Source organism: Peromyscus eremicus, chromosome 19 (genome assembly GCF_949786415.1).
Source record: "Peromyscus eremicus chromosome 19, PerEre_H2_v1, whole genome shotgun sequence".
Taxonomy (NCBI): Eukaryota; Metazoa; Chordata; class Mammalia; order Rodentia; family Cricetidae; genus Peromyscus; species Peromyscus eremicus.
Genome location: NC_081435.1, coordinates 49,265,610 through 49,287,391, shown reverse-complemented (window position 1 = coordinate 49,287,391; position 21,782 = coordinate 49,265,610). Strand labels below are relative to the sequence as shown.

The following is a 21,782-nucleotide window of genomic DNA, read 5'->3' as shown; positions in this document are numbered from 1 at the left end:
GATTTAGACTCTACTACCAACTAGATGGAGGCTTTCATTATTTGCTAAGGACGTCTTAATCCAAGATATGGTCTGACTAAGAAATGCCATTTTGTCTATGGCTTCAGAATTGGTATAAACTCAATGCATCCCACATAATACTATGAGGTGGCTTTCTGATCACTCCATTTTGTAGCATTCTGTCGTTTATATTTTCCTTATACATTACTTCTTTTTTTGTCAATCAACTCTGTGAAAGACAGATTTAGCAGGGTGTGGTGCTGCGCGCCTTTAATCCCAGCATTCAGGAAGCAGAGGCAGTTGGATCTCTGTGAGTTCAAGGCCAGCCTGGTCTAGAGAGCAAGTTCCAGGACAGCCAGGGCTACACAGAGAAGCCCTATATCTTCATCCTTTCTGTCTTCAGTTGTTCACTCAACTCTTAAATGTCCAGAGGATAGTTTCAGAATTACTAACTTATACCATGATGAAGCATGATCCTAATTAGTCTTATCAATAAAAACCGGGAGTCAGATATTGAGGTGAAAGCTGAAAGATCAGAGAAGCAGAGCAGCAGCTACTAGAGACTTCTTACCTCTATGAATCCTCTGATCAAAAGGGGGCTGAGATCCTGTCTCCACCTGCCTTATATTCCTGTCTCCACCTCCCCAGTGTTGGGATTAAAGGTGTGAGTCACCACCACCTGGCCTCTGTGGTTAACTAGTGGCTAGCTCTGCCCTCTGATCTCCAGGCAAGCTTTATGTGTCAGAACACAAACAAAATATCACACATTTCCCCCTTTTTGTCTAAACAAAAAGCAAAGGTTTTAACTAACATAGAAAAACTATATACAATAAGTACAATAACCATATACAGATATATACAGGCAATAATTACATTAACAATGTCTAGTCCATTAGCATTTGACAAATTCAGAGAAAATATCCCATTATTTATCCTATCTTGGTGAGTCCAAAGTGTTGCACCTAATTCACCTTCTATCCTAACTTGCATTACCAACCCCAAACTATCTTTTGTTGTCTCTCAACCTTATACACTTTACACCTCTTTTGTGAGTGTCTTTTCTGAATTTGTTAAAAAAGAAAACTATAACTATAAAGTCTTAAACCCCATCAGAGACCTGAGAAAGATATAATATTACCTGAGTAAACAGGAAGTGCGGAGTAAGCAACCTCCAAAAATAAGCAATGACAGAAACAGCTGACTGCCTGGACAGTCACCCAAGGTTCCTCTGCAACGCTGGAGCATCCATCTTCAGCCTGCAGGTCTAGCGTATCTGACAGACTTTATTGTGAAGCAGAATTTTTGAAGGACTGTCCCACTTTGTCTTGGCAAAGTTCTGCAGTCACTTTCTTTTCTGTCCTGCTTGTCCCATTTGGACAGCATACTGTCGTCAGTCAAGGCAAGGATAGTTTCTTGCCAAGTGGATAACTTTTGCCACAAAGAAAGTAAACTCTATATGGAGTTTCTTCTATGTCCATCATCTTCTCTGTAGAGTAGATTGGTGCTACCAGGAGCAGACATGTCTCATTGTCATTTTAAAAATATTCTTAAAATATCTTAAATGCCATATTCTGTAGATCTCTGAAGTGTTTGAAGACTATTTGCCTATCTAAAATATATCCCTGTTTGACCTTGAAAACATACCTAACCTGACTACAAGTTTGATTGTAATAGGTGACTCACTACTAATCTGCAAATTCTTTATTATCCTAAATAGTTCATAATAATAACTTTCAAAGACTAGAAATTTACATTACATTGTTAGATGAGCTGTATAGGTACAATACCTTGAACAAGAGTAGAAACATATGTTATTAAGCCAAAAGAACCTTAAATTTGTATCAATATACAAAAATCCATATAAATGTAAAACATTTAAAACTAGTAGTTGCTTTTTTGATTTAAAAGTAGATTCAGTAATCTACCTTTTATCCTATCATTTCTATAACAAATATACAGTATAACAAAAATAACCTCAAATTTGTATCAATAGATAAAAATCCAAGCCAATGTAAAATATTTAAAACTAATAGTTTCTTTTGAAAAGCAGATTCAATAATCTACCTTTTTATTCTATTTCTGTATCCCCCCTTTTCTCTTTAGAATGAGATCCCCGAATCTAATCTCCCTTTGTTCAGCTTTTTCTTGACCATTACCACCAACAGCCTGTAAACAACCCCCCTAAATGATGACAAATATCCATAATTCACTAAACGACCAAAAACTGCCCACCCCACCTCTTGGTAATATGGGCACCATGTTCTTAAAATTACTTCCTGCTGTCTGGGGACAACAGCATCTTTAGGGGACCCTGAAAAAAATTGGGATAATTGTCAAGTCCTGGGAGAGCTAGCTGTACCATTTGTTGTCCAGTCTCTGTGTGATGGGAAAGTGCAGGGCTTGTCTCAAGTCCTGGCTAGAGTACTCTGTGAGGCTGGATCATCTCAGCCAGCCACCTTGAAACTGTCCTGAGCAGTTTGTAGAAAAACAAACCTACTGATTAGAATTTAGTATTTATTGAAAATGTTTTTTTTTAAGACCTATTGATTTTATTTGATGTGTGTGAGTATTTTGCCTACATGTATGTATGTCTGTGCATCACAAACATACCCAGAGGAGGTCAGAAGAGGACACCAGGTGCCCAGAACTGGAGTTATAGATGGTTGAGAGCCATGATGTGGGTGCTGGGTATAGACAGGGGTCCTCTGAAGAGCAGCCAGTGCTCTTAACCTTTGTGGCCATCTCTCCAGCCCCCTCAAATTGAATTCTTTATGTAAAATAAATAAGAATATCCATCTTATCACCATAGAAATTTGCTTTTGTCATTAGTGAATGGTATGAAGTTTATATTATTAAAATTTATGTCATCTGATTTCTGACTGTGTTCTTAGTGTGACTAGCCAGAGTCCTGCTCCTGTGGCCATACCTTCCTCATCATGGTGGTGTGTATCCCGTGGAACTATAAGACAGAAAAAACCTCCCTTCCCTTCTTCTCTTTAACAAATTTATACCAATAAAAGTAAACGTAAACTAGGGGCTAGAGAGATGGCTCAGCGGTTAAGCACTGGGTTCCATTCCCAGCACCCACATGGCAGCTCACAACTGTCTGTAACTCCACGATCTGACACTCTCACACATACATACATGCAGGCAAAACACTGATACATGTAAAATAAATAAATAAATGAAAAAGTAAATGTAAACTAAATAATTGTTTTAGGGTAAATTTCTTTATGATTTGTTAACCTATACATGTTCGGTTTGTGTAACTATTTTATATATCTATATATTGGGTATTTTAGGAGAAAAGGGTCGCAAATGGAAAAAGTTTGAGATGCCCTGCTCAAGATTCAGCCTTTGTGGCACACGCTTTTAATCCCTGCACTCTGGAGGCAGAGGCAGGCTGATTTCTACCAGTTCAAGGTCAGCCTGGTCTAGTACAGAGTTCCAGCCCAGATGAAGGCCCAAACAGAGCAATGCCTGACCTTTACCAACCTGGAAACAATTGCTTGGGCCAAAGTTGTAAGAATTCCCTGAGTCTCAAGCCTACTAGCTTACACCAAAGACTTCATACTCACTTTAAATCTCCACAATTGTGTGAGCCAAGCTGTTGAAATAAATCTTTCTCCTTCCTTCCCCACCTCTCTCTGTGCTTGTATCTGTAACTTAACATCTACTGGTTGTTGTCATTTGGAGAACTCTGATTAATACATTGTTTTTACCTTTTTTATTTACTTTGTTTTCTTTTATTTTTTTCTTTTTCTTTCTTTTCTTTTTGATTCATTTATTTATTATGTATACAATGTTCTGTCTGCATGTATGCCTACTTGCCAGGAGAGGGCACCAGATGTCATTATAGATGGTTGTGGCCACCCTGTGGTTGCTGGGAATTGAACTCAGGACCTCTGGAAAAGCAGGGAATTGAACTCGGGACCTAGCAGTCAGCAGCCACTGCTCTTATTTTCTGAGCCATCTCTCCAGCCCCTTGTTTTGTTTTCAAGATAGGGTTTCTCTGTGTAACAGCCCTGGCTGTCCTGAAACATGCTTTGTAGACCAGGCTGGCCTCAAACTCACAGAGATCGACCTGCCTCTGCCTCCCAAGTGCTGGGATTAAAGGCGTGCACCACCACCTCCCGGCTCTTTACACTTCTTGCAGATCACTGATAAAATGTTTTCTCCTTAGAGATACTCCCCCTAATATTATGTTTGGGCTTGATAATTAGTTTGACAGGATTCCCAGTCACCTAAGAGACACACCTCTAAGTGTGTCTGTGAGAGTGTTTCTACAGATGAATAGTTGACAGGGGAAGACCTACTCCCTTGTGAGTGACACCCTACAAAGTGTGGCCCAGATATAAAGAAGTCTGAGGACAGAGCAGTATGAGCCTGCCTGTCTGTCTTGGTTGCCACCCTCCTCTGCTAACATCAGAATCCAGCATTGTCAGCCTTCCAAAGTGGGTTCGATACCAGCACCTCTCTAGAGTACTTTCAGGCTTTCAGCACTGGATAAGGACTTCAGAGACACCCAGCTTTGTGTACAGGAGCAACCCATTATTAAATGGATGTGCTATGTACGTGATCAGAAGAATGGGCTATCAGGAGGTGGGGTCTAGTTGGAGGGGGTGGGTCTCTGTTCTTGCTCTCCCTCTCCCTTCCTCTCTCTCTTTCTCCCAGTCCTTCTTCCTCTCCCTACTGGTTTCTCATCGGTAAGCAGCCTTCCTTTACCGTGAACTTTCCTCCATGATGCTTCTACCTTACCATGGGCCTAAAAGCAATGCACTGAATAGCCGTTGACTTAAACCTATGAGATCGTAAACAAATAAAATGTCCTCTCTTAAGCTATTTGTCACAGCAGCAACAATAACAACAAACCTAATACACAGTTCACCTTAGATTGTGATGCAAGAGAGAGGAAGAATCGAAGGGAGGGAGGCAAGTCATAAAATTATTCCATCAACTGTACTGAATTACAATGAAGGGGTCATTTGGTGCTTGCTGGCAGGATGACAGCTGGGTCAGCTATGACAGTTTATCACCAGAGCCAGAGTCTGGTGATGGGATAGCCACACTGCCAGTGTTCAGATTGGAAGAGCAGAAGGTTTCTTCCTGTGGTGTGGTTTCTTCACGGACCTGATCCCCTGACCTAGTGGTTCTCAATCTTCTTAATGCTGTGTGACCCTTTAATATAGTTCCTTATGTTGTGGTGACCCCCAGCCATAAAATTATTTTGTTGCTACTTTGTAACTGTAATTTTGCTACAGCCTAGCTGGTCCATCATTTCTAGATATATTTAACCCCAAAAAGTATGATCTTGCAGTTTAAATATCTCTAAATAATACCGTAACTGGTTTCGGAGTTCTATCTGGGTTCCTTTTAAGTTTCGTATGCCTCAGGAAAAAAGAAGAAACGGTCGAGGATAGGGTAACTGTCTTTTGATTCTCGAAATATGTCCCATTTCAAATCACATCTCTCCCTGACTTTCACAATTCTTACTTTGTACTCTCTTATCCACCCACTCAACAAACACTAAGTCAGCACTCACTGTATCTCTGGCAGTATGCCAGGTACTGAAGAAATCCAAAGATCAATGAGAAACAATCCTGAGAACATGCTTTTGAATTTTGAATGAGACAAATGTGTTTTTCAGTAGGTAAAATTTAAAGATTGATTACTATTGAAGAAACGACGCAAAGGAGAATTCTTTTTATCTTTGGGTTGCTGTCAGTAGGGGCAAGGTGATGTTCATTTCTTTGTAAATGTTCAAGAAATCATTATTTAAAAACAAAAAAACCAAAAACCTGGGCCAGGTGTAGTGTGCACACCTTTAATCCCAGCACTTGGGAGAAGCAGGCAGGTCTCTGTGAGTCTGGGACCAGCCTGGTCTACATACTGAGTTCCAGGTTAGCCACGGCTCCATGGCGAGATCCCGTCTTTGGATAAATAATATTAGGTAGAGCTGGTAAGTGCCATCTCCACACACAAGCTTAGGTTAGCCTGGTAATGTTCTGTGGTTTCACAATAATTTGCACTTCCAACTACGAGTTCAATGTCTAGGACAGGAGGCTGAGGCTACTGGGGACCCTGTCAGTAGAATTAACTTCTGAGTCTTCAGTGTCTAGAAGGGACTCTCACTCAGTGTGATATGAAATAAAATACCAGCATGTCCAAGAAGAAACTGCTGGTAGCTTTGCATGCACAGAGCCTTGGGGCAAGAGCCAGTGGTGTTCCACAGGGGGAACTCACAATTAAGGTCCCAGCTGGTTAGGTTTTTGGTTGACTTGACACAAACTAAGGTCATCTGGGAAGAGGGAACCTCAACTGAGAAAATGCCTCCATCAGATTGGTCTGTAGGCAAGTCCGTGGGAGCATTTTCTTGATTAATGATTGCTGTGGGAGGGCCCAGCCCCGTGGGCGGTGACGTGCTTGAAACCCGGGGTTGTAGGAGAAAGCAGGCTGGGGAGAAAGCAAGTAAACAGCATTCCTCTACGGTCTCAGCTTCAGTTCCTGCCGCCGGCTTCCTGCCCTGATTGAGTTCCTGCCTTGACTTCCTTTGAGGGCGGAGTATGATCTTGACATCTCAGTCCTCTCCCCAAGTTAGGTTTGGTCCTGGTGTTAATCGCAGCAATAGCATGCATACTAAGACACGGCCCTCAAGCTCAGTGATTTGGGTCGCAGCACAGAGACCCCTTCCCAAGGAGGAGAGCCCACGAGCGGGCTCGTCCTCCCAGTGCCGGGTGTGTGTGTGTGTGTGTGTGTGTGTGTGTGTGTGTGTGTGTGTGTAGGGCCCACGAGCGGGCTCGTCCTCCCAGTGCCGGGTGTGTGTGTGTGTGTGTGTGTGTGTGGTGTGTGTGTGTGTGTGTGTGTGGTGTGTGTGTGTGTGTGTGTGTGTGTGCCGGGTGTGTGTGTGTGTGTGTGTGTGTGCCGGGTGTGTGTGTGTGTGTGTGTGTGTGTGTGCCGGGTGTGTGTGTGTGTGTGTGTGTGCGCGCGCGCGCGCCTGTGAGCGGTCGGGCAGGTGAGTGGGCAGGTACGCCGCTGACCCGCCCTCATCCGGCAGAGGCGAGGCCGGGGCACGCCCTCGGCTGCTGGGTGACTCAGGGAACGCGCGCGGCAAACAACCTGGCCTCAGAGTGGCAACTGACAAAGGCGGGGGCGCGCCCTGCGCGTGCACAGCAGGCAGCGGAGCCTCCCCGGGCCCTGCCGCCGGAGCCCGGCGGGCGCGAGTGACACCGGAGGGCAACCGGCGCGTGCGCGGTGAGTCCAGCCCGGCGACCGGATGCCGCCAGGAGGACTGCGGGGGGCCGGTGGGGGACGAGGGGGGAACAGCTGCTGGACAGATGAGGAGCGCGAGGTGGGGGGGCAGAGAGGCGGGGTGCGGCCCGATACCAGACCCCAAGGTGCTGGGTCTCCAGTCTCTTAGGAGCTCAAGCCACCCGATCCAGGTGGCCTCACCGCGCCCTTTCTGGGTGGGAAACAGGTCCAGGAAGGTAAACTGGGCTAGAGCAAATGATTACAGTTTTGCATTTTTTTTTTTTTTTTTTTTTTTTTTTTTTTTTAAATCTCGTTGCCTGTGTTGGATGTGAGGCGGCTTTTCATAAGAAGCCATTCATTAAAACAAAGGAAAGATTCAAAACGACGGTAAGGAATCCAGGCTAAAAACTATACTTTTGAGTAGACCGGCAAGGCCAGGGAAGAAAGGATCAGAAATCCGAGATGGATGGATTGAATTGGCCCGATAGAAAAGTGGTATCAGAACTGGGTCCAGGAGGCGGAATTGTGGGTCCAGGAGGCAGAATTGTGGCTCCTGCGTGCTGGCCAGTTGGAGGTGGAGAAGCCCACCCCAGGCGCAGGTGCTGGTTCTTGGCCCTCTGGAGGTCGGTGGTCCGGAGGAACAGCTGTCCACTGAACATTCAGACAGAACTTCTGAGAACAGCTCGTTCCGTTGCAGAGAGGGAGCCGGTGGCGGAGTAGGCAGCATCCTGACCTCCTATGTGAACTGGGAAAGCCCAGTTCGCCCTTTTCCAGGCCCAGGGCCTTGCCTTCCAGGTTGTTTTGAGTGGAAAGTCTGGTCACCTGGCACACAGTACATGCTCAACAGAAGGGCTGATGCTGATAATGCTGTCAAACACGACTGTGCCAGTTAGGAACAACCTGGAAGGAACTGGGCTTTATCCAAAGTAAAATAACATGAAAACTTTAAAAAAAGTGTGTACGTGAGTGGAGCTGGGGAGGTCGCGCGACTCGCAAAGCCTTGCAAGCGTTGAGAGCTTGAAATCGTATCCCCAACATCCACTTAAAAGCTCGGCCCTTCTCGGGGAGTCTGTAACTCCAGCCCAAGGGGTGGGGCAGGCAGAGATAAAGAGCTCCCTGAGGCTTGCTGGCTAACCACCCGAGCCAAATAGGCGAACTTCAGGTTCAGTGGGAGATTGCCATAAAATAAGGTGGAGAGAGACGGAGGAAGACATCCTGCCAGGACCTCTGGCCCCCACTCACATGTACCACCCCAAAGACAAAAATGTACCCATGGAAGTTATAATAAAATCAACGATATCGTGACTAGCAAAACACAGCTCATGCCCTGCTGAGAGTACATCAAATAAGGGTACAGTGAAGAACTCCATTCACTATTTTTAAGTACTTCTGTTTATTTTAATTATGTGTATGTGTGTGCCTGTGCGCGGGTATGTGCATGTCAGTGCAGGTACTCTCTGAGGTAAGATACCTTTTATCCCCTTGGAGCTGGAGTTACAGGTGGTCGTGAGCTGTATGCCATTGGCCAGAGCAATTGAACTCAGGTCCTCTGGAAGAGCAGCAAGCATTATTAACCACTGAGCCCCCTCTCCAGCCCCTCAGTTCACTCTATGACCCAAAGTCAAAAGTGAAAATGGAAACTACCAGATATTCTGACAAGGATGGATCCTAGGCGTCCCTTGCCTCTTTCCAATGGAGCCAGAACCTTATGGCGTGTTTTTAAATGAGGAAAGGAGGACATGAACTGGGACCTGGCAGCACCATTCTTGTTCAGACACACAGGCTCATTGAATTTCTTCCAGGGCACAGGATTCACCAACAGCTGGCTCGCATCTCCCTTGGCTCAGCGGATTACCGTGGTAAACAGTGCCTCGGTTGATTCTGCTCCAGCTCAAATCAATGGCTTTTTATTTAACGACGGAGGAGGGGGTGTGTCCGAGTGCTGTCACCAAAGCAGCATGGCATTTATCAAGCTTGACACTCCACAACCTCGTGCTTGTTTATTGACGGGCTGAAGAACTTTAAATCTGTGGATCTGGAATTATGAAGACACCGCCTGGTCAGATCCACGGATCTATAAAAAGACCTGCTCTTAAAAAAAAAAAAAAATACTGTATGGTCTCCTTTCTCTACCTTTCAGCCTTCCGAGGATGAGCCAGGGAAGGGCAAATAGCTGTTGTTGTTTAACTTGGGTTAAGACCCATACCACCTGTCTGCCCTGTATTTACAAAGAGGAGAAAGTGTGTGTGTGTGTGTGTGTGTGTGTGTGTGTGTGTGTGTGTGATGTCTTTGCTTTTTCCCACCTCTGTATCACTGTTTCCTTAACTCACAGGGGTCCCTTTTTCTTTGGCATGGTTATTTTGGTAACTTATGCTATGATTTTGTTTCACAGTTATTTCTTCCCTTTTATTTTATTATGTTGTGTATATGGATGTTTTGCCTGCCTGTATGTCTGTATACCACGTGTATGCAGTGTCCCCAGAAGCCAGAGGAGGACACCAGGTCCCCTGGAACTGGCTTTAAAGCTAGTTTTGAACTGTCGTATGGGTGCTGGAGATTGAATGCAGGTCCTCTGGAAGAGCAGCCAGTGCTCTTAATAGCTGAGCTATTTGTTGCTCTATCCCCCCCACCCCCACAGTGGTTTCTAACATTTTGAATTTTCTTTAGAGGACAATCTATAGCAAATATGTTTCGCATTTCAGCAAAAGTCTCCTCCTTACTTGATAACAGCTGTGTGCCCCACCATCCCTCCCCAAGACCCACTTACTCCATTCCCAGTAGAACAGAATTTCTCAAGAAATGATTTATAGAACACATACATCAAAAGCTCCTAGACAAATGCTAAGTTGCTTCAGCCTAGCCCACTGAATCAAAACCTGCTAGGGGGAGTTCTGTGCCTAACATGAATGTGTTTCTGATGATGCTCATACCCTGTGGTTACCTGTGTGCTGTGGGGTGGTGGTTAGTGCGGAGGACTGTGCCCTCTTCTTTACATCCCTCCTCTGTGTGGTGTACTTCTGTCGCCTCTTTCACAATTTAAATATTAAGAATTTAAATATCACACATTGAAATTATATTTAAGTTTTCAACTGTATTTTATAATTTTATTATAAATGTATTTAATTAATGAAATGACTATATAATTTAAATTTAAAGCTGTTGTTCAAGAAAATAGATGAGTAGCAGTTAAGTGCTTGAGAGGGTACTCACGGTTATCAACCCCAGAGAAAGGAAAAAGATGAACTGTGCCAATGGTTACCAGGAAGCAGAGCAGAGGAGGAACTCACTGCTGGCGGGAATGTCAAACCAGAAGACTTTACAAAGAGCTTAACATTTCCGTGTAAGTTAAGGAACCCTACCATGTGACCCAAACATTCCACTACTAAGTCCAGCTCTGTGGTAAGAGAGGAACAAGTTAGGTAACAGGGAACAACAGGTTGTTTATCCAGTATGTTGGTAATCATATTGTACAAACATACCCATAACATATGTATATCTATAGCAACATATGTACGTCCATAGCAGAATATTATGCAGTTGTAAAGAGTGGTGAGGTATTACTACATGCTCCTGCATGGTCAGATCTCAAAGTAATTTTTCTGAGAGAAAGAGACAGCCATAGAGAGTACATAACCTCTAGTTCCCTCTTGTATAAAATTCAAGGGGAATTGCTATTCCTTTTCTGACCTCAAATTTTCTGGTGTCTTCCAAGAAGAACCAAAGACTTGTATAAGGTCATATTAGTCTAACTCTGCTTGCAGCATGTCATTGACAACTTCATCATGGTTCTTTGTGTTAATCTATATTACTTATTCAGTTTATTAACAGCACACATATCCTGTGCTAACTCTAGAGCAGACAATAAGTGATATGCTAATGAAAAAAATAAGACACGATCCCTTGCCCTGGAGAAGTTTATATTTTGTTTTATGAACCACTGCATAATAAAACAAATAAATACATTTGTTATTGAGGACAGGATTGACTCCTTGGAAAGGGCATTGGAGTCAAGGAAAACTGGTCTAGATTTTTGACTTTAATATTTATTAGTGTGTGTGTGTGTGTGTGTGTGTGTGTGTGTGTGCAGGTGTGTGTGCATGCATGTGCACACACTTGCATGAAAATGCCATGGCATGTATGTGGAGGTCAGGTTATTACTTTTGGGAGGCAGAGTCTCTTGTTTCTGCCTCTGCACTGCGTATGCCTGGAAACTCCCAGGACAGTTTCTCCATGTTGGCTATCCTGGGAGCTTCCAGGTGATTCTCCAGGCTCCACCTTGCATCTCAACATGGGAGTGCTGGGATTACAGATTACATGGGTTTCGGGGATTGAACTCAGATCACCAAGCTTGTGAGGTGGACTATGTCCCCAATCCCTCCTCATCTGTCTTTTAGGTAGAGGAATAAGGTGACCAATATCATGGTTTTCTGTTCTGTGGGGTGTGTGTGTGTGTGTGTGTGTGTGTGTGTGTGTGTGTGTGTGTGTGTGTGTGTTGGGCATCAAACTCAGGGCCCTGCACAGGCTAGGTACAAAACTTCCCCTTGAGCATACAGCCCAACCCTAATTCTCCCCTTATGATTTTATTGAAGATGTATCTACTTTTACTTTATTTACTTTTATATGTATGAGTGTTTTGCCTGTTTGTATGCCTATACACCATGTGTGTGCCTAGTCCTGAGAAGGCAAGAAGCGGGTATTTATCCCCTGGGATTAGAGTTACAGACAGTTGTGAGCTGCCCTGTGGGTGCCGGGAATTGAACCCAAGTCCTCTGGGAGAACAGCCAGTGCTCTTAACAGCTCATCCACCTCTCCAGCCTCTATTAAAGATATTTCTCAAAAATGAGTCCTAGCTGTCACGTTTTAAAGACCATAGCTGCCATGAATCCAGTCAGGAGTCTGTCATACTCCTCCAGGAGGAAGGTGGAATTTGAACTCAGATGGTCCCTGAGATAGGAAACATTGGAGGAATTAGTGGATATTGGTAAATAGGACAGAACTAAGAAGTTTTTTTACCAGTTCTTTTCTTTAAGAACTAAAAAAATAAAAAATAAAAATCTATTTCACCATTTCATATGTGCTACAATGTATCTTGATCATACATACACCTAACTCTCCCTTCCACTCTCTCTAGAACTTATGTCTCCCTGGGTTGGTTGGTTTGTTTGTTTTTGGTTTTTCAAGACAGGGTTTCTTCATGTTGTTTTGATGCCCGTCCTGGATCTCAATCTGTAGACCAAGCTGGCCTCGAACTCACAGAGATCCGCCTGGCTCTGCCTCCCAAGTGCTGGGATTAAAGGTGTGCGCCGCCCAGCTATCTCCCTGTTTTTTAATACTCCTTGGAGTTTAGTTAGTTGCACCTGCATGTGCATGGGTATGGAGCCATCCGTTGGAGCATGTGCAACCTGCCAGTAGCCACACCCCTGGGGAAAAAAGGCAACAATTGCCAATAATTCTTCTAAGGGTGGGGCCTCATGATCCGCTCCCCGACCCTGGATGGAATGTTGACTGTCTTGATCTTGTGCGGGTGGCCTACAGCTGCTGTGAGTTTGTGAATGCCTATCATTCAGGCACGTCCTGTCCAGAGCAGACTTTCCACAGCGCTCCTCCCCCTCCCTCAGCTCTTACTCTCTTCTGCCGTGGTCCCTGATCCTTCCTGCAGAGGAGACAAAGCAGAGTGTGATATGGATGACGCATTTAGGACTCAACAGTCACTTATCCTCAGCGATCAGTGATGAGTCTCTGCGTTCACTTGGGCCCACTGTAGAAAGAAGCTTCTCTTGCTGAGGTTGAGAACAGCACTAATGTATGGGTATACACGTAAATATTTAGAAGGCAGTTTGACAACATGTTTATTTAATAAAGCAAAAGTAGTAGGCTCCCCACTAGAGCTTATGACCTTCGTAGCCATGGGCTTTTGACGGGATTACAGTGCCAGGCCTTAGTTCCTACGGGGCGGGCCTCCCTCACAGGCAATCAGAAATCAATTGGTCGCTCACTAACTGTCACACCACTGTTGTACCAGGGGACACGTCTTGCTTGGCAAGTTTTGTCTTTTTTTTTTTTTTTTTTTTTAGTGCACATGACTGCCTTTCACTGCATTTTTCCCCAGCTTCCACAACCACATTTTTTTTTTCTTTCTTGTTTTTAAGGATGTCCTGAGAGAATCACAAGACCTGGCTGGGCCAGATTGCTGGACTACATAGGCTACAGCATTCCTTTGATCTACTGATGCGGCTGACTGTCAGGAAGGGAATGAGGATAGTCTGGCATGACCTGTTATTATTATTTTTTTTTCTTAACCCTTTTATTAGTCCGTGCTGACTCCCAGTGACCTGCTTCCTTCCAAGGGCTAAAAAACCATTCGTTTTAATCAAGTGGCAGAAATCCAATTCAGAGTGCCTTAAGCCAAGGTGGAAGTAGAAAAGAAAAATGTATTAGCTCTTGTGACAATAAAACCCAAAAAAAGAATCAGTCTCCATTATGACTGGATTGAGTTACATCCCCAGCACTCAGTCTCTCTCAATCTCTCAGTTCGATTTTTGAGACAATAGCTGCAATTTCAGGTTATAGCTCATAGTTATTACCAGTGATGATGATGGTGATGATGATGATTATCATTTTAGTCATGAGTAGCAGTTCTGACTCTATTTACCTGAATTCAAATGGTTACAACTAAATCAATCAGCAAATATCCTTATATAACTTTTCATCTTCCTGGCCAATGGTAATAGCTAGTTTTCTAGTTTAACCAAAAATAGTAGCAAAAAACAAACAAACAAACAAACAAAAACCCCAAAAAACAGACAAGAGCTTATTGTGTTCCAGGTACTCTACTAGACATTCTCTGATGAAATCTTCTGAGAACCCAATAAGGACGGTTAGATAAGCCTGCTGGGAAAGCCAGCAAATTGATCACAGAATCAAAATTTCAAATCTGCAGCTGGGCGTGGTGGAGCAGCACCTGTAATCCTGATACTTGGGAGGGGGAGATGGAAGGAAGGGTCAAGAAGTCCAGGCCAAGAGTGGCTGTGTGGGAGCTCAAGTCAGCCTGGGCTACATGAGACCCTGACTCAAAAAGCCTTAAATTTTTTTTTTTTAAAATTAGGTTTTCTTGGCTCCAAGCCTGGGCTCTGAGCCTTCACGGTCCATCTCACACAATCATTTTTAGAACCAAGAAGACAGAGCAGGAACTGTCAAGTCATGTGCCTGTTTGGGAGTATAAATATTTTTCTCTTTTATTGAAAATAGATTTTTTTCCTCTCATATGATGCATCTTGATTACGATTTCCCCTCCCTCTGTTCCTCCCAGTTCCTCTCCACCTCCCCTCCCATCCGGATCTACCCCCTTCCTGTCTCTCTTTAGAAAACAAACAAGCTTCTAAGGGATAATAATAAAATATACTGCAATAAAGTAAAACATAATAAGAAAAAAGAAAAATCACTAATACATTGGAATAGGTCCAAACAAGCAAACAGTAGGAAAAGAGCTCATTCACACACTCAGGAATCCCACAAAAACACTAAACCGCAAGCCATAATGTATACACAAAGGACCTGTAGAGTAAGAAGAGAGAAAAATATATAAATAAAAATTAAAATTAAAAATAAGATAAATTTTAAAAAAAAAAGAAAGAAAGAAAAAGGAGAAGCCCTGACGTGACATTATGAAACAAGGAACATCCAAAGATGCCTTCACGTCTGTTTTCTGTTGGCCTCTGCTACCGGGCACAGAGCATGAATCTTAAGACCAGTTTTAGTTGTGGGACTTGAGAGATGGCTCAGCAGGTAAGGGCACTGGCTTCACCTTTACCAAGCCCAATGGCCTCAATTTGACCCCCAGAACCCTCTCAAGAAGTTGGAACGGCACTCACTGGGAATGCCGGCACTTCTGTGGTGGGTGGCAGGCGGAGACGGGAGACTCTTTGGAAACTCAAGGGTCAGGTAGCCTGGTGGACAAGGCCTAGTATCCAACAACAGAGACCCTGCTTCAAACGAGGTGGAAGGCAAGAACTGACAGCCAAGGCTGTCCTTTGACCTCTCTACCTGCATGTGCCTGTGTGCAGACACACACACACACACACACACACACACACACACACACACACACACACAGGAATACATTTGGTAGTCATAACAGGGGTAATCGTATAATTTGTATAATTTTTTCAGTCTCAGACCCTCCTGAGTTTGAGAGCTGGAAGCTTCTAGTATAGGATGTGACTTCTGACAGCTACAGGGATCTCATCAACCATGCCCTTTAGCCAGGGTCCCCACCTGGCCACTACTGACTGTGTCTGTAGGTGTTCACTCCCTTTATTCCTCAGTAGGGTCTTTTACTATCATGGCTCCTAACCTTCACCCTGGACAGCCTCACGTGAACCATCCCGTACTCTCAGACTATAGATCTCACGCTTTTTCTTTTTTTTTTCTCAGAAACTGAACTCGGGTCATCAGGCTTGGTGGCAAGCACCTTTACCCACTGAGCCATCTTGCCCTCCATCCCTCTGCTTATCTAATGGCTATGTCTCATTTGAACGCTCTGAAATACTCAAGTCAGGAAATGAGCATTAGTAGAATACTGTATATGAAGCCAGGCGGTGGTGGCGCACACCTTTAATCCCAGTACTCAGGAGGCAGAAGCAGGTGGCTGTCCATGAGTCTGAGGCCAGTCTGGTCTACAGAGCTAGTTCCAGATTAGCCAGGGCTACACACAGAGAAACCTTGTCTTGAAAAACCAAAAAAAAAAAAAAAAAAAAAAAGTATGATTATTCCACACCATTTATCGATTGATTTTTATTTTGTTTGCATTGGTGTTTTGCCTACATGCATGTCTGTGTGAGGATGTCAGATTCCCTGGAACTGGAGTTACGGACAATTGTGAGCTGCCATGTGGGTACTGGGAATTGAACCCAGGTACTCTGTAAGAATGGCCAGTGCTCTTAACCGCTGCGCCATCTCTCCAGCCCCTGCACACCGTTTTATCGCGCGATGGATTGCATTACCTCCACCTCAACTTGGATACAGACTCTTCCCCCACTGCATAACACTCCTTCATGTTTGTAGTAGCCCCATTCACTTGCCTTCTAGCCCTGTCCCTAGCCAGGCAGCCATGAATCTGTCCTCTCTCTCTGTCAATCCCTGTGTCATTAGGTGGAATTACCGAGTACAGTGGCCTGCTAGGTTGTTTTTTTTTTTTTTTTTTTTTTGGTTTTTTTGAGACAGGGTTTCTCTGTGTAGCTTTGCGCCTTTCCTGGGACTCACTTGGTAGTCCAGGCTGGCCTCGAACTCACGGAGATCCGCCTGGCTCTGCCTCCCGAGTGCTGGGATTAAAGGCGTGCGCCACCACCGCCCGGCTAGGTTGTTTTTTAACAGTGCCATTTTCTTGAGAGCTGACCAAGCCAATGCCATGCCTCAGTAGTTCATTGGTGTTCATTTCTGGTCGTTCCGAGGTACTGATGTACCAGTTTGCTCAGTCATTCAGCTGTTATAAGGCATTTTTATTGTCTTCAGTCACTGATATTGCAAATAAAGCTCTATGAGTATTCACATGCAGATTTTTGTATGGATCTACACTTATTTTCTCAGGGTTAGGTACCTGGGTGGGGGAGGGGAGGTGATAAGTAGATGTCTCATTTTAAAAGAAACTTAGAAGTTATTTTCCAGAGGAGGAGTTGGAGCCATGAGGAAAAGGCAGATGAAGGGTACTTGTGGTGGAATGTTCTAGATCTTGGCTCTGTCATCGTCAGCAGACTAGACTAGAAGCTGTGCTGTGTGTAGTTTTGTAACTGACCGTGTGAGACATGGTATAAAGGGCCCATGTAACTTCTCCTCATGTTTCTTTTTTTTTTTTTTTTTGGTTTTCGAGACAGGGTTTCTCTGTGTAGCTTTGCGCCTTTCCTGGAACTCACTTGGTAGCCCAGGCTGGCCTCGAACTCACAGAGATCCACCTGGCTCTGCCTCCCGAGTGCTGGGATTAAAGGCGTGCACCACCACCGCCCGGCCATGTTTCTTTTTATCATTTAAAAAGTACATGTATTTATAGCATGCATGTGGAAGTCAGAGGACATCTTGTAAGAACCGGTTCCCTTCTTTCATGATATGTGTCCTGGGAATGGAACTTCAGTCTTCAGACGTGGCAACCAGGGCCTTTACCCACTGAGACACCTCACTGGTCCTCTGTTTCTTGTCACTGCATGTGAATTTGAGCTACAGATCCAGCTCATAAGTTTTTTTGTTTAATTGTTAATTTACAGAAAAATTGAATTTTTTCATTTTTTTCCCCGTTCATTTTCAGTTTGCGTCAAGGTTATAAAAATGTAACTTGGACCTGGGCGGTGGTGGCGCACCCCTTTAATCCCAGCACTCCGGAGGCAGAGGCAGGCGGATCTCTGTGAGTTCGAGGCCAGCCTGGTCTACAGAGCGAGATCCAGGAAAGGCGCAAAGCTACACAGAGAAACCCTGTCTCGGGAAAAAAAAAAAAAAAAAATGTAACTTGGGCTGAGAAGTTGGCTCAGTGTAAATGTAAAAAGTATTTCACATTTCCCTCGGAAGGTTTGGTATTTGAGTCTTCTGAAGTAAATTGCCAATGGATCAACAGGAGGAGATCTCCGCAGGTGTATTTGGTCACAGTTTTAACCTGACATGGAGGCCCCAGACTGGGAAGCTATCTGACTTTAATACCCATGTCAAGATATGACTGGAAAGAACAAGACAGGAACCATTGAGAATACACCAAAGGGGAACCCCGGGAAGCCTGTTCAGGCACAAGCTCTATGTGCACAATATTTCTCCCTCCAGAAATGGGACAAGATTCTTTTGTCTTTTCTGCACAAAAATTGCTAAAACATTTTTTGATTTTAGTGGTTTCTTAGTTTTTTATGGCTTGTCTGTGTAAATGCCCCCAATTAAATACCAAATTCAATACTAATGCAATGAACCTGTTCTCAAGATATTTTCGAACCTTCTGAACTTCTCTAGCCCTGACTGGATGGATCCAGCTGTCAACTCTAGTAGCCCCGCCTCCCTGAGGATTCCTTTGGCTCCTCTCCAGTGTGTCAATCAATATTCTCCAGCTTTCTCTTTCTTGATTTCTTTCTTTGGTGGGTGAATTCTCCCCCTAGACTCCTCATCATTTCACGGAAGGAACTTGTTTCCTGCTAAGTTCCCGGTTGGCTGAGATGGGCCTCCATCATTTCCTTGTCCCCCTCCACTGTGGGCCACAATGGCACCAGCTCACTCACCCCTGCTCTGATTTCGCTCCCTGGGGATTTCTCCCATGCTTTTGTAAGCCCTGCCCTGCAGTTAAAGCTACATCTGTTTTTGGCATCTCCTAAGTGTTTGGTAGTAGAAAGGTTTTTCAGGTCATCTTGTTCATATGATTGCCCCATTTATATAGTTTTAAAATCTAGAGGCAATGAATAGGGAGGAATTTCAGAGACTCAAAGGGTGAGGATCAGGAATGTGCTTAGAAAGGAGGCATGCTGAAGGTCGGTGGCTTGGGGCAGGTGTAGAAGCACAGGGGTGTAGAGACAATCGTTGCCTTCTTTCTGGCTGGAGGAGAGAGTGAGGCTGAGCAGGAGGGAGCCATGAATGCTGTGGGCATCAGGGAATGAATGCCACGAACACAGCTTGCTGCGGGGACTTTAACCCGGAATCACATCCTGGACAGTGAAGAGAGGTCTCCGTTCAGAAAATAGTCCTGGAACCTTTGAAAACCACCTGGCAAAGCTGGGCATGGCGTCTTACACCTTTAATCCCAGCACTCAGGAGGCAGAGGGAAGTGGATCTCTGAGTTCGAGGTCAGCCCAGTCTTCATAATGTGTTCTAGGACAGTCAGAACAACGTAGAGAGACCCTGTCTTGAAAAACCAAAAAAAGAAAAAGAAAGAAAATCACCCAGCCATGGGCTCTATGTTGTGACTGAGAATGGGAGCCAGGAACCATGGAGAACAAAGGGAAGAGGACTTAGCTGATCCAAAAGAAATCTAGGTCAACAGCTACGCCACTCCTGGGCATTCACCAACAATACTCCGAGTCAGCACCTCCCAGAGATCCGTGCGCACCAGTGTTGACTGCAGCACTTTTCGTGGTAGCTAAGTTATGGAAACAAGCTACATGTCCACCAACTGAGGACTGGCATGGCTTAGATACGGTAGGGTTTCTTCTTAGCCCTAAGGAAGAATGGAGTTGTGACATCCGTAGGAGAATGAATGCACCTGGGGCTGTCACGTTAAGTGGGTCTCAGAAAGAAAGGTATCACGGGCATTTGCTCACTCATGGGTCTGAGGTTCCATATAGGTACAAAGGGAAAGACACCATAGGGAAGGGTTGCTTGTTACTGTCTAAAATGATAAGCGGCACTGGTTACCGTGCGGAAAGGTCATGAGCCACGACAAAACCCAGTATCAGAGCTTTATTAGGAGGAGGGAGGGGGGGGGAGAACCAGGCCTGAGGAAGAAGCACATGTAGAGAGGGGAGAGAGGGAAAGAGAGAGAGAGATAGTGGGGGCAGGAGGGAACAGGGAGAGAGGAGGAGGAGTCTGTGTCTGGCTCTTTAAGGATTCCCGTGCACATGCTCAGGTAGGCTTACGGAGCTACGCCATGCATGCGCTGATTGCTGATTACTGATTGCATAACCATGCCGTACGTACGTAATCACCAGTGTACACTGATGATGTAAGACACAAAATCCTTTGCTTAGTTCCTGAACTGGCATGTGCAGTCATGCAGCTGGAGTGGGGGCAGAATCCTAACAGTTACGAGGAGGAAATGTGATCAGAATACATGTATATATCTGCATGGGCATGGCCTTACGAACCCAGCATAATATATTTTTAAAGTGAATAAATGATGAATAAATGATTCTGGGTCAAACTGGGGGGAAAAATAAAAGAAATTTTAGGAAAGCACGCTGCCTGAGTCCTGGGAAATTAATTTCAAATGTCAGCAACAACCCGAGCTGTTTGTTTATCCTCTCGTATTGTCGAGACACTGCCCACAAATGCCAACAGTTCATTGACTCTGTTTGCAATTAATAATGTTTCAGCCCACATGATGAGTAGTCTTCAAGTTAGGGGCAGCATTTCCCAGGAGAGGTAATGAGGAGACCTACCTTACAAGTGAATGGTTTGGTTGGTTTTCCCTAGAACCTGTGATCATGGCTGACTCCGAAGCAGATGAGCCCTCCTCCAGGTCAGAGAGTCCTGAGCCGGAGGGCAGGGGCTCTGAGGACAGAACTCTGCTCCATCAGAGGCTGGCCATCAGAGAGCTCATTGACACAGAGTTGTCCTACTTGCACATGCTCCGACTCTGCGCCTCTGACATCAGGAACCACCTACAGCAGGTACTGATGCAGACCCTACCACCTGTCTTTAAAGGAGCAGGTGTGGCTGCCTCTAAGATCTCTCATTATTCCTGGGTGGGATTGTTGGAAAGGACCTTTGGTGGGCAGGAGCCTGACAAGCCTGGATATAAGCCCTTTATATATAATATAAGGACTTTATTGCCCATGCAACCTTCAGCAAGCCCTTGAATGACTTATATATGTCCAACTTATAGCCTATTGGCCATTTGAGGCCAAGGATAGCTGTGAACACAGCCCAACATAAAATGGTAAACTTACTTAAAACATTATGAAAATATCATTGTTGTATGCTTTGTAACTCGATTTTATAGGGTTTTTTTTTAAGATTTATTTTTATATGTATGTGCTGCAGGCCACAGGAATATATCATAAGAACTCAGCTGGTTATGGCAAAGTCACTACCTGAAGGGATCAAGGAATTCCTTCAGAGGAAGCCAAATTCCAAGGAGCTTTTGGTGTTATTTGGCTTGTTATATATCAGCTATCTTCTGTTACGAAAATCATGTGTGCCTTCATAGTTTTCCCAGTTGATTTTTCCCTAAGAAGAGCTAACAGTGTAGACTGATCACTCTCTGGACATACACATTCCAGGTATTTGGAGAACAGCCTCAGGAAAGGCTTTCTCTGGAATCAGATATCTCCCTTGGCCACTTTCAGTAATAGCAGCCCACATGCAAGTCTCCTGATTTAAGGTAAATCCCACAAGGAGACACCACGTAGGTCAGGTGGATGTTAGGTAATAGCTTTACACAATTTAGCTCATACCCTCCCTTCTTATAGACCTCTAACTCCTTACCTAACCACTTCTAGGAATATTTAGATAACCTGTGCGCTAACAGCTATGCTCAGCCAGAACCCCAGTTCAAGCCTCCCTGTAATTATCATCATTGGCAGCATCCAGCCAGCCAGGTCCATCCCCAGTTGAAGGAAAGTACCTTATCAGAGATACTTCTGTACTCTCTAAGAATAGACTTAAGCATCCGGGCTACCTGTTTGAGAAGGCCTGGTGGATGTCCAATTGAGCTTAACTTCCTCCGTTCTCAAATTTTACCTCTAGTTCCAGATCTCCCTTTAACTATCACCAGAGGCATCTAGCTGTACACAGGTTTCCCAGCAACCAAGCATACTTTCTCCCACCCTGCAGAAAAACGGCAGATAGCTTGGACAGATATG

The 21,782-nt window shown here is 44.5% G+C and overlaps 1 protein-coding gene across 1 annotated transcript in view; it reads left to right on the top strand.

Annotated features, from left to right (window-relative positions):
* The first annotated feature begins 20,400 nt into the window (after window positions 1-20,400).
* Arhgef37 (Rho guanine nucleotide exchange factor 37) overlaps window positions 20,401-21,782 on the top strand; it is a 31,148-nt gene continuing 29,766 nt past the window's right edge. The window contains exon 1 of the mRNA XM_059246505.1: window positions 20,401-20,588. Within this exon, the coding sequence (XP_059102488.1) occupies window positions 20,403-20,588 (186 nt within the window). The 5' untranslated portion in view covers window positions 20,401-20,402. The remainder of the gene's footprint in view (window positions 20,589-21,782) is intronic.